Genomic DNA, 13,982 nt, shown 5'->3' with positions numbered 1-13,982 from the left:
ATAACAAAAACATTATTTAACATTTTCTTGGCCATAAAAACAATTAGATCTTCTTTTTTAATGTTATTATTAATGAAAACGTCAAACGAAACGTCATTCACTACTGTCATTTCATGATTAAACTATATAAGCAAATTTATCGACTGTGCTTTCGATGGAATGGAAACTATTGAATCAAAATTTTCCGTAATTCTTCATTTGAGGAATTATATCTTTTTCTAGATACAAATCAATATCATTTGGACTCTTTTTTTCTCTCTTCTTCTAAAAACAATTGGATCTTCTTTTTTTTTAATGTTATTATTAATGAAAACGTCAAACGAAACGTCATTCACTACTGTCATTTCATGATTAAACTATATAAGCAAATTTATCGACTGTGCTTTCGATGGAATGAAAACTATTGAATGAAAATTTTCCGTAATTCTTCATTTGATGAATCAGATCTTTTTCTAGATACAAATCAATATCATTTGGACTCTTTTTTTCTCTCTTCTTCTAATAACAATTGGATCTTCTTTTTTTTAATGTTATTATTAATGAAAACGTCAAACGAAACGTCATTCACTACTGTCATTTCATGATTAAACTATATAAGCAAATTTATCGACTGTGCTTTCGATGGAATGAAAACTATTGAATGAAAATTTTCCGTAATTCTTCATTTGAGGAATTATATCTTTTTCTAGATACAAATCAATATCATTTGGACTCTTTTTTTCTCTCTTCTTCTAAAAACAATTGGATCTTCTTTTTTTTTAATGTTATTATTAATGAAAACGTCAAACGAAACGTCATTCACTACTGTCATTTCATGATTAAACTATATAAGCAAATTTATCGACTGTGCTTTCGATGGAATGAAAACTATTGAATGAAAATTTTCCGTAATTCTTCATTTGAGGAATTATATCTTTTTCTAGATACAAATCAATATCATTTGGACTCTTTTTTTCTCTCTTCTTCTAAAAACAATTGGATCTTCTTTTTTTTTAATGTTATTATTAATGAAAACGTCAAACGAAACGTCATTCACTACTGTCATTTCATGATTAAACTATATAAGCAAATTTATCGACTGTGCTTTCGATGGAATGAAAACTATTGAATGAAAATTTTCCGTAATTCTTCATTTGAGGAATTATATCTTTTTCTAGATACAAATCAATATCATTTGGACTCTTTTTTTCTCTCTTCTTCTAAAAACAATTGGATCTTCTTTTTTTTTAATGTTATTATTAATGAAAACGTCAAACGAAACGTCATTCACTACTGTCATTTCATGATTAAACTATATAAGCAAATTTATCGACTGTGCTTTCGATGGAATGAAAACTATTGAATGAAAATTTTCCGTAATTCTTCATTTGAGGAATTATATCTTTTTCTAGATACAAATCAATATCATTTGGACTCTTTTTTTCTCTCTTCTTCTAAAAACAATTGGATCTTCTTTTTTTTTAATGTTATTATTAATGAAAACGTCAAACGAAACGTCATTCACTACTGTCATTTCATGATTAAACTATATAAGCAAATTTATCGACTGTGCTTTCGATGGAATGAAAACTATTGAATGAAAATTTTCCGTAATTCTTCATTTGAGGAATTATATCTTTTTCTAGATACAAATCAATATCATTTGGACTCTTTTTTTCTCTCTTCTTCTAAAAACAATTGGATCTTCTTTTTTTTTAATGTTATTATTAATGAAAACGTCAAACGAAACGTCATTCACTACTGTCATTTCATGATTAAACTATATAAGCAAATTTATCGACTGTGCTTTCGATGGAATGAAAACTATTGAATGAAAATTTTCCGTAATTCTTCATTTGAGGAATTATATCTTTTTCTAGATACAAATCAATATCATTTGGACTCTTTTTTTCTCTCTTCTTCTAAAAACAATTGGATCTTCTTTTTTTTAATGTTATTATTAATGAAAACGTCAAACGGAACGTCATTCACTACTGTCATTTCATGATTAAACTATATAAGCAAATTTATCGACTGTGCTTTCGATGGAATGGAAACTATTGAATCAAAATTTTCCGTAATTCTTCATTTGAGGAATTATATCTTTTTCTAGATACAAATCAATATCATTTGGACTCTTTTTTTCTCTCTTCTTCTAAAAACAATTGGATCTTCTTTTTTTTAATGTTATTATTAATGAAAACGTCAAACGAAACGTCATTCACTACTGTCATTTCATGATTAAACTATATAAGCAAATTTATCGACTGTGCTTTCGATGGAATCGAAACTATTGAATCAAAATTTTCCGTAATTCTTCATTTGATGAATCAGATCTTTTTCTAGATACAAATCAATATCATTTGGACTTTTTTTTTCTCTTTTCCTCCATTACTTAGACGCGCGTTCACTAGGATTATGGTGGTGAACCCAAGTCTTGTCTATGGTGAATATTCGGAGCAATAAACTTTCGATTTCCTCTTCAGGAGACGCGTGCAAACTTTCCAGCGTGTGAATTTCTACACAAACTTCAATATTGGCATCCATCTTGTTGAAATTTGGTGATAAATCTCGTCCTTTTCGGAAAACGCAGCATCATTCATAAGCTTGAGTCTTTTGGAGAATAGTTTTCGATGAATTTCCGCGGATTTTGCATCATCTTCGATAAAAAAAAAACGTTGCGCAACAGGCACTTGCACATCCTTCGTCACGTCAATTACTTTTGACTGAAAGCGCATTTCCCAGGACTTCACAAGGTTCAAGCAAAATGTGTTTTCGCAAAGGACAAACCCGCTCCGATAACTTCAATTTTATCAATGAAAATTCTGTTGAAAATGAAATCATGCTAGGATAGTAGGTAGTCAAATTTGACAAATTCGATCGTAGTAATTCGTTAGTTATTGAATTTTGACCAAGAAAACAACAATTACACGGAACGCAACGAATCAAAATGGATTTTGAATCGACGGCAGTCTAAATATGAACGTAAAAAAAATGGAATAACAAAACAAAAAATATCACTAACATCGTACGCGTAATAAAAAACAAACTATTGCACAACAAAGTGGACAATGAAATCCTTTCAAGTATTATTATTCAATAAGGAATCTATACTAAACGGATTGGCGCGTCGCATTTTATCATCCTGCGAACCCGCCGTTAGATCCACGCCTGATTCCGATACCGAAGACGAGTATCTTCCGCTTTCGCTGTTATTACAGTTCTCCGACTCCGCCCCCGAATCACCAACAACGTCTATATCGCTATCACTGTCGGCCCCGTCGCCGCCCCTTTGCGCTAAATATTCCCTTTTTAACGCTACGAGATCGACCGCTATGCCTTTGGCGCGTAATTTGCGCGCCTGTCGCTCAAGAGCTTTCTGCAGCTTTTTCCTGCGTCTTGCTCGTTCTCTGGCGCGCAGTTCTGCTGGAGGGATTGGTTCACCGGAACAGGATTGTGGGTGGGCGTTGTGAGCCGGTCGACCGGGTCCTTTTTTAGTGTGTTCCTTCTTCCGCCATTTAGCTCGTCTGTTTTGGAACCATACCTGTAACAAAATGGTGAATTTAGTGCTAAGCAAACATGGCGTGAGTGAATCAATTGCTGCAAAAAGACAATATGAGCAAAATTTTCAATACATTACTCCAAAGAAGCGTAAAAATGCGCGAAAAGTCTTTCTATTCACAATTGAGCAATTTTACAAATCAAAATCCTCAATAAATTACCCCCCAAAAAAGGGGGAAAACCTCGAGAGTCTTGTAGATGAAAAGTAATTGCTGCATCAAGACAATATTGTCAAAAAATTCAGCAAATTACTCCGAGGAAACGAGGAAATGCCCGAAGAGTTTTGGCGTTGATAATCGATCACTTTAACAAGTCAAAATGTTCAATAAATTACCCCCAAAAAGGGGAGAACAACTGAAGAGTCTTGTAGATGAAAATTAATTGCTGTATCAAGACAATATTGTCGAAAAAATTCAGCAAATTACTCCGAGGAAACGAGGAAATGCCCGAAGAGTTTTGGCATTGATAATCAATCACTTTAACAAGTCAAAATGTTCAATAAATTACCCCCAAAAAGGGGAGAACAACTGAAGAGTCTTGTAGATGAAAATTAATTGCTGTATCAAGACAATATTGTCGAAAAAATTCAGCAAATTACTCCGAGGAAACGAGGAAATGCCCGAAGAGTTTTGGCGTTGATAATCGATCACTTTAACAAGTCAAAATGTTCAATAAATTACCCCAAAAAAGGGGAGAACAACTGAAGAGTCTTGTTGATGAAAATTATTTGCTGTATGAAGACAAAATTGTCGAAAAAATTCAGCAAATTACTCCGAGGAAACGAGGAAATGCCCGAAGAGTTTTGGCATTGATAATCAATCACTTTAACAAGTCAAAATGTTCAATAAATTACCCCCAAAAAGGGGAGAACAACTGAAGAGTCTTGTAGATGAAAATTAATTGCTGTATCAAGACAATATTGTCGAAAAAATTCAGCAAATTACTCCGAGGAAACGAGGAAATGCCCGAAGAGTTTTGGCGTTGATAATCGATCACTTTATCAAGTCAAAATGTTCAATAAATTACCCCAAAAAAGGGGAAAACAACTGAAGAGTCTTGTAGATGAAAATTAATTTCTGTATCAAGACAATATTGTCGAAAAAATTCAGCAAATTACTCCGAGGAAACGAGGAAATGCCTGAAGAGTTTTGGCATTGATAATTGATCACTTTATCAAGTCAAAATGTTCAATAAGTTACCCCAAAAAAGGGGAAAACAACTGAAGAGTCTTGTAGATGAAAATTAATTTCTGTATCAAGACAATATTGTCGAAAAAATTCAGCAAATTACTCCGAGGAAACGAGGAAATGCCCGAAGAGTTTTGGCATTGATAATCGATCACTTTAACAAGTCAAAATGTTCAATAAATTACCCCAAAAAAGGGGAAAACAACTGAAGAGTCTTGTAGATGAAAAGTAATTGCTGTATCAAAACAATATTGTCGAAAAAATTCAGCAAATTACTCCGAGGAAACGAGGAAATGCCCGAAGAGTTTTGGCATTGATAATCGATCACTTTAACAAGTCAAAATGTTCAATAAATTACCCCAAAAAAGGGGAGAACAACTGAAGAGTCTTGTTGATGAAAATTATTTGCTGTATGAAGACAATATTGTCGAAAAAATTCAGCAAATTACTCCGAGGAAACGAGGAAATGCCCGAAGAGTTTTGGCATTGATAATCAATCACTTTAACAAGTCAAAATGTTCAATAAATTACCCCAAAAAAGGGGAAAACAACTGAAGAGTCTTGTAGATGAAAATTAATTGCTGTATCAAGACAATATTGTCGAAAAAATTCAGCAAATTACTCCGAGGAAACGAGGAAATGCCCGAAGAGTTTTGGCGTTGATAATCGATCACTTTATCAAGTCAAAATGTTCAATAAATTACCCCAAAAAAGGGGAAAACAACTGAAGAGTCTTGTAGATGAAAATTAATTTCTGTATCAAGACAATATTGTCGAAAAAATTCAGCAAATTACTCCGAGGAAACGAGGAAATGCCTGAAGAGTTTTGGCATTGATAATTGATCACTTTATCAAGTCAAAATGTTCAATAAGTTACCCCAAAAAAGGGGAAAACAACTGAAGAGTCTTGTAGATGAAAATTAATTGCTGTATCAAGACAATATTGTCGAAAAAATTCAGCAAATTACTCCGAGGAAACGAGGAAATGCCCGAAGAGTTTTGGCATTGATAATCGATCACTTTAACAAGTCAAAATGTTCAATAAATTACCCCAAAAAAGGGGAGAACAACTGAAGAGTCTTGTAGATGAAAAGTAATTGCTGTATCAAAACAATATTGTCGAAAAAATTCAGCAAATTACTCCGAGGAAACGAGGAAATGCCCGAAGAGTTTTGGCATTGATAATCGATCACTTTAACAAGTCAAAATGTTCAATAAATTACCCCAAAAAAGGGGAGAACAACTGAAGAGTCTTGTAGATGAAAAGTAATTGCTGTATCAAAACAATATTGTCGAAAAAATTCAGCAAATTACTCCGAGGAAACGAGGAAATGCCCGAAGAGTTTTGGCGTTGATAATCGATCACTTTAACAAGTCAAAATGTTCAATAAATTACCCCAAAAAAGGGGAGAACAACTGAAGAGTCTTGTTGATGAAAATTATTTGCTGTATGAAGACAAAATTGTCGAAAAAATTCAGCAAATTACTCCGAGGAAACGAGGAAATGCCCGAAGAGTTTTGGCATTGATAATCAATCACTTTAACAAGTCAAAATGTTCAATAAATTACCCCCAAAAAGGGGAGAACAACTGAAGAGTCTTGTAGATGAAAATTAATTGCTGTATCAAGACAATATTGTCGAAAAAATTCAGCAAATTACTCCGAGGAAACGAGGAAATGCCCGAAGAGTTTTGGCGTTGATAATCGATCACTTTATCAAGTCAAAATGTTCAATAAATTACCCCAAAAAAGGGGAAAACAACTGAAGAGTCTTGTAGATGAAAATTAATTTCTGTATCAAGACAATATTGTCGAAAAAATTCAGCAAATTACTCCGAGGAAACGAGGAAATGCCTGAAGAGTTTTGGCATTGATAATTGATCACTTTATCAAGTCAAAATGTTCAATAAGTTACCCCAAAAAAGGGGAAAACAACTGAAGAGTCTTGTAGATGAAAATTAATTTCTGTATCAAGACAATATTGTCGAAAAAATTCAGCAAATTACTCCGAGGAAACGAGGAAATGCCCGAAGAGTTTTGGCATTGATAATCGATCACTTTAACAAGTCAAAATGTTCAATAAATTACCCCAAAAAAGGGGAAAACAACTGAAGAGTCTTGTAGATGAAAAGTAATTGCTGTATCAAAACAATATTGTCGAAAAAATTCAGCAAATTACTCCGAGGAAACGAGGAAATGCCCGAAGAGTTTTGGCATTGATAATCGATCACTTTAACAAGTCAAAATGTTCAATAAATTACCCCAAAAAAGGGGAGAACAACTGAAGAGTCTTGTTGATGAAAATTATTTGCTGTATGAAGACAATATTGTCGAAAAAATTCAGCAAATTACTCCGAGGAAACGAGGAAATGCCCGAAGAGTTTTGGCATTGATAATCAATCACTTTAACAAGTCAAAATGTTCAATAAATTACCCCAAAAAAGGGGAAAACAACTGAAGAGTCTTGTAGATGAAAATTAATTGCTGTATCAAGACAATATTGTCGAAAAAATTCAGCAAATTACTCCGAGGAAACGAGGAAATGCCCGAAGAGTTTTGGCGTTGATAATCGATCACTTTATCAAGTCAAAATGTTCAATAAATTACCCCAAAAAAGGGGAAAACAACTGAAGAGTCTTGTAGATGAAAATTAATTTCTGTATCAAGACAATATTGTCGAAAAAATTCAGCAAATTACTCCGAGGAAACGAGGAAATGCCTGAAGAGTTTTGGCATTGATAATTGATCACTTTATCAAGTCAAAATGTTCAATAAGTTACCCCAAAAAAGGGGAAAACAACTGAAGAGTCTTGTAGATGAAAATTAATTGCTGTATCAAGACAATATTGTCGAAAAAATTCAGCAAATTACTCCGAGGAAACGAGGAAATGCCCGAAGAGTTTTGGCATTGATAATCGATCACTTTAACAAGTCAAAATGTTCAATAAATTACCCCAAAAAAGGGGAGAACAACTGAAGAGTCTTGTAGATGAAAAGTAATTGCTGTATCAAAACAATATTGTCGAAAAAATTCAGCAAATTACTCCGAGGAAACGAGGAAATGCCCGAAGAGTTTTGGCATTGATAATTGATCACTTTATCAAGTCAAAATGTTCAATAAGTTACCCCAAAAAAGGGGAAAACAACTGAAGAGTCTTGTAGATGAAAAGTAATTGCTGTATCAAAACAATATTGTCGAAAAAATTCAGCAAATTACTCCGAGGAAACGAGGAAATGCCCGAAGAGTTTTGGCATTGATAATCGATCACTTTAACAAGTCAAAATGTTCAATAAATTACCCCAAAAAAGGGGAGAACAACTGAAGAGTCTTGTTGATGAAAATTATTTGCTGTATGAAGACAATATTGTCGAAAAAATTCAGCAAATTACTCCGAGGAAACGAGGAAATGCCCGAAGAGTTTTGGCATTGATAATCAATCACTTTAACAAGTCAAAATGTTCAATAAATTACCCCCAAAAAGGGGAGAACAACTGAAGAGTCTTGTAGATGAAAAGTAATTGCTGCATCAAGACAATATTGTCGAAAAAATTCAGCAAATTACTCCGAGGAAACGAGGAAATGCCTGAAGAGTTTTGGCATTGATAATTGATCACTTTATCAAGTCAAAATGTTCAATAAATTACCCCAAAAAAGGGGAAAACAACTGAAGAGTCTTGTAGATGAAAATTAATTTCTGTATCAAGACAATATTGTCGAAAAAATTCAGCAAATTACTCCGAGGAAACGAGGAAATGCCCGAAGAGTTTTGGCATTGATAATCGATCACTTTAACAAGTCAAAATGTTCAATAAATTACCCCAAAAAAGAGGAGAACAACTGAAGAGTCTTGTAGATGAAAAGTAATTGCTGCATCAAGACAATATTGTCGAAAAAATTCAGCAAATTACTCCGAGGAAACGAGGAAATGCCTGAAGAGTTTTGGCATTGATAATTGATCACTTTATCAAGTCAAAATGTTCAATAAATTACCCCAAAAAAGGGGAAAACAACTGAAGAGTCTTGTAGATGAAAATTAATTTCTGTATCAAGACAATATTGTCGAAAAAATTCAGCAAATTACTCCGAGGAAACGAGGAAATGCCCGAAGAGTTTTGGCATTGATAATTGATCACTTTATCAAGTCAAAATGTTCAATAAATTACCCCAAAAAAGGGGAAAACAACTGAAGAGTCTTGTAGATGAAAATTAATTTCTGTATCAAGACAATATTGTCGAAAAAATTCAGCAAATTACTCCGAGGAAACGAGGAAATGCCCGAAGAGTTTTGGCATTGATAATCGATCACTTTAACAAGTCAAAATGTTCAATAAATTACCCCAAAAAAGAGGAGAACAACTGAAGAGTCTTGTAGATGAAAAGTAATTGCTGCATCAAGACAATATTGTCGAAAAAATTCAGCAAATTACTCCGAGGAAACGAGGAAATGCCCGAAGAGTTTTGGCATTGATAATCGATCACTTTAACAAGTCAAAATGTTCAATAAATTACCCCAAAACCAGAAAAAAAATCGAATCGATAGCTCATTCTCCGTAGAGTCTTTTTATGACACCCAATGACTTCTTCTTTTTTTGATAGAACAAAGATAAATTGAGAGGTAAACGTTTTTTCACACCTGAAGACGTCGTTGATGCGTTAAAATCATATGTTTTGGAGCTCCCTCAATCGAAAAATTGGTTCAAACACATACAAAAGTGTACAGATTTTAATGGAGAATATTTTCAGCAACCCTCGTATAGGAAGACCAAAGCAACAAGACATAAAAAGATGGAGGAAACTGGTAAATTGTTAATAAATACATTTCCGACTATTTAGAAAGGGCAAAAGGAAAAATGAGGAAAAGACTAAGAAGATATAATATTTTTATTTAATAAATCTACATACTTTGACATTGAATTACTACTTAAACTCCCTAATAGTTCTAGTCGTTGAAAAGGATTAAAACCTGACAAAATTATTTACGTCGACCCTCTGAAAATTTGGAAAACTTCATCCTTATCACAAAGGTATCTAAATGAAGAATTAAGTTGTAAGCAATATTCCACGCTTCATAACTCAACCCCGTTACATTTATTAAGAAACAAAAAACATAAAAAACGAGGTTTTGCTTCGCGAAAATCATGAAAATTAATATTACCCTACAGCACGCTACAACACCGTGCCATTCTGACAACATACAAACACTATAATTAACATGGTAATTTTCGGGCCGAACTCAGTGTGTTGGTACTAAGAATCGATGGCGTGTAGTGACCAATTTACCCTTTTTCATACTTATAGGTGCATAAGGATTCATACTACGAGGGTATATACTCATAATAAAAGTTAACACACTACGATTTCTTTTTGTTCCATAACAAAATGGAATTTTAGGTTATGGAAGCATACCACGAAAGCCCAAAGCTTCTTTTAGCATTATCATTCCATAACAACATGTAATTTTAGGTTATGAAAGCATACCACGAAAGCCGAAAGCTTCTTTTAGCTTTATCATCTAAAAAGAGAGAAAATTCCATAAGAAAATGGAATTTTAGGATATGGAAGCGTTCCATGAGAAAGCAAAGCTTCTTTAAGCATTATCATTCCATAACAACATGTAATTTTAGGTTATGAAAGCATACCACGAAAGCCCAAAGCTTCTTTTAGCTTTATCATCTAAAAAGAGAGAAAATTCCATAAGAAAATGGAATTTTAGGATATGGAAGCGTTCCATGAGAAAGCAAAGCTTCTTTAAGCATTATCATTCCATAACAACATGTAATTTTAGGTTATGGAAGCATACCACGAAAGCCCAAAGCTTCTTTTAACTTTATCATCTAAAAAGAGAGAAAATTCCATAAGAAAATGGAATTTTAGGATATGGAAGCGTTCCATGAGAAAGCAAAGCTTCTTTAAGCATTATCATTCCATAACAACATGTAATTTTAGGTTATGGAAGCATACCACGAAAGCCCAAAGCTTCTTTTAGCTTTATCATCTAAAAAGAGAGAAAATTCCATAAGAAAATGGAATTTTAGGATATGGAAGCGTTCCATGAGAAAGCAAAGCTTCTTTAAGCATTATCATTCCATAACAACATGTAATTTTAGGTTATGGAAGCATACCACGAAAGCCCAAAGCTTCTTTTAGCTTTATCATCTAAAAAGAGAGAAGGTTCCATAAGAAAATGGAATTTTAGGATATGGAAGCATTCCATGAGAAAGCAAAGCTTCTTTAAGCATTATCATTCCATAACAACATGTAATTTTAGGTTATGGAAGCATACCACGAAAGCCCAAAGCTTCTTTTAGCTTTATCATCTAAAAAGAGAGAAAATTCCATAAGAAAATGGAATTTTAGGATATGGAAGCGTTCCATGAGAAAGCAAAGCTTCTTTAAGCATTATCATTCCATAACAACATGTAATTTTAGGTTATGAAAGCATACCACGAAAGCCCAAAGCTTCTTTTAGCTTTATCATCTAAAAAGAGAGAAAATTCCATAAGAAAATGGAATTTTAGGATATGGAAGCGTTCCATGAGAAAGCAAAGCTTCTTTAAGCATTATCATTCCATAACAACATGTAATTTTAGGTTATGGAAGCATACCACGAAAGCCCAAAGCTTCTTTTAGCTTTATCATCTAAAAAGAGAGAAAATTCCATAAGAAAATGGAATTTTAGGATATGGAAGCGTTCCATGAGAAAGCAAAGCTTCTTTAAGCATTATCATTCCATAACAACATGTAATTTTAGGTTATGGAAGCATACCACGAAAGCCCAAAGCTTCTTTTAGCTTTATCATCTAAAAAGAGAGAAGGTTCCATAAGAAAATGGAATTTTAGGATATGGAAGCATTCCATGAGAAAGCAAAGCTTCTTTAAGCATTATCATTCCATAACAACATGTAATTTTAGGTTATGGAAGCATACCACGAAAGCCCAAAGCTTCTTTTAGCTTTATCATCTAAAAAGAGAGAAAATTCCATAAGAAAATGGAATTTTAGGATATGGAAGCATGTAAAATGAGTTGAGTACAATGCTCAAATTCTATTAATTAGTACTTTAGGTCTATTTTACGTTTTTTTCACTTGCACCTTCATGAAAATCGATCCTAGAGCAGTGATATGATGCTAACTCTGTTTCGTAGTACCCCATACTTACAGCGAGAAGGTTTTCAGTTGGTGGGAATCCCACACTAAAATTTTACGTCAACTTATCGATGTCTTCTTGATTACCGTCTCCGAAGACAATTTATAAGGTAATGTAGTTGTCCAAATGTCTATTCGCGACATCTAGGGAAGAAATTGGTTGTTTTTCTTTTGATTTTTATAATTAGATTTGTGAATACCCGTTTTCAAATTATATTTGGACACGCCACTGAGGTCCAAAGAGAAATATGCACACACAAACACGCCCTCTTCATCGTTAAATAATTTCTAAAAGAACCCTTATCGATTTAATCACAAATTAATTCGAAAATAATTACAATCGCCCGTTTGTAAGCCCGGCAAGTAGAGAAAAACTAACCTTATTAATGGTTCATATCAAAAGATTTAACAAATCACCAAATAATAACTCAATAGTTCAAATTTACTCATATTCTAACCTAGAACATGTAATAAACATCAAAATGGAGGTATCTGTCAAATATCCGCTCTGTTCGTTTCATGAACTCGTAGTGAATCGCATTAGTTTTTAAAATTGATTAATCTATGGATGATTATAATTATAAATATTGAGGTTTAAAATTTTCCTACTGAATTATAAATTACTTCAAAGATCAAACTAATCTTAGACCGCCGGTAACGTTTGAGTCGAAGTTTGTTGGTGAACGCATATATAAAACGTGAAAAAGTTGATATCTGTGGTTTACACTTTTCAAATGTTGGTACGTAATAATTCTATGATTTATTCTATCGATATTCGAGGGTTAAAAAAGAAGATTATTTTCTTGGAATAAATTTTTATTAAATTTTAACAATTTGTAAAATACTTTAATTGTACTATTAGTTACAAAATCAATAATCACATCTGATAATAAGGGTCGTATTAAGGGAATTTATGATTTACCTACTTTGAACCCAATAAGGAATGAAAGGTGAGTAAATTAACAAAGTACAGGTGGTTTTTGTTTGTTTTTTTTTTAGTAAAATAACTTCTCATTACTGTTAATTACTCAATAGTTCAAATTTACTTATAATTCTAACCTAGAACACGTAATTTCGTTATGAAATAGGGAAAATAGACAAAATAGGACAAACATCGCGAAATATTAGGAAACGGGTTACTGCCCATCAATATCATCACAAAATTTATGAATAAAGATGTCCGCTGAGATACAGAGGCACTATTCGGAATTATCAATATGAAGAACGTTTTTGACAAAGTTCCAAGTGTTTTGAAGCAGTGCAATTGGATTTTTTTAACATTTCTTCGCACCAATCGACACGAGTTTTTTTTTGGATCGATTTTAACTCTTTTTGACGACCAAATGTTGATGAAATATTGAATGTACCTCCACGAAATTCATCCTGTAGCTAAACTTGACAAGCTACCGACCCCAAAGGTTATAAAAAGCCAATATGAATTAAATTGAACCGACGCGAGGACAAGGTTTTGGGTTTGGGTCTTTTTGTCAGATATACGCCGGGCTTTAAGTGTCCCATATCAAAGGATCGATTGATTGAGAAATCGAAGACTGGTGGGAATTTTTTCTAGTGGAATGTATGGAATTTCTAATTTGTCGAGGATACGAGAAATTGATGATCATTTGGTGTGATATTTGAAAGGAAAGGGATTGGGTATGTTGCATAGAAGACGGTGTTCACAAATTAGGAGGATGAAACGTTCGGAAAGGTTTCCGCGGTCAGGATTTGGATTGAAAGAACTAATTTCAATGTTGGACAATTGTATATAGAAGTAATGTTGAAAAAAATTGTATTTAGTGTAATTATGAACCAGTTAATGTCGTTGATTTTTCATCCTGTATTTCCAGGTGTAATGAAACCTACTTTTTACTTTACTTTAAGCAATTTATTCTATTCGGAAGTTCCATATTGTAGGAATCTAATCGTCTTGAATGAAAAAAGCATTCGCGGTCGTTTTTCCGTAAGAATTCTGTGATAATACGAAAAGGAAATGAAGCAATTACCACATATTCCAATAAATAAACTGATTTTACAATCGTGACACGCTAATTACAAACATCTGTGTATAAACTACTCCCGGCAACCACTCAACTACAAACCGCTGGTAAT

At 33.2% G+C, this 13,982-nt stretch overlaps 1 protein-coding gene across 1 annotated transcript in view; it reads right to left on the bottom strand.

Annotated features, from left to right (window-relative positions):
* Positions 1 to 281: 281 nt before the first annotated feature.
* The window catches only part of LOC130895684 (homeobox protein unc-4-like), a 39,344-nt gene continuing 25,643 nt past the window's right edge, over positions 282 to 13,982 (bottom strand). Inside the window, exon 3 of the mRNA XM_057803148.1 lies at positions 282 to 3,523. Coding sequence (XP_057659131.1) covers positions 3,062 to 3,523 — 462 coding nt within the window. The 3' untranslated portion in view covers positions 282 to 3,061. The remainder of the gene's footprint in view (positions 3,524 to 13,982) is intronic.

This window comes from Diorhabda carinulata, chromosome 6 (genome assembly GCF_026250575.1).
Source record: "Diorhabda carinulata isolate Delta chromosome 6, icDioCari1.1, whole genome shotgun sequence".
Classification (NCBI taxonomy): domain Eukaryota; kingdom Metazoa; phylum Arthropoda; class Insecta; order Coleoptera; family Chrysomelidae; genus Diorhabda; species Diorhabda carinulata.
Note: the sequence above shows the minus strand (reverse complement) of the source record. Positions and strands in the feature narration are given on the sequence as shown.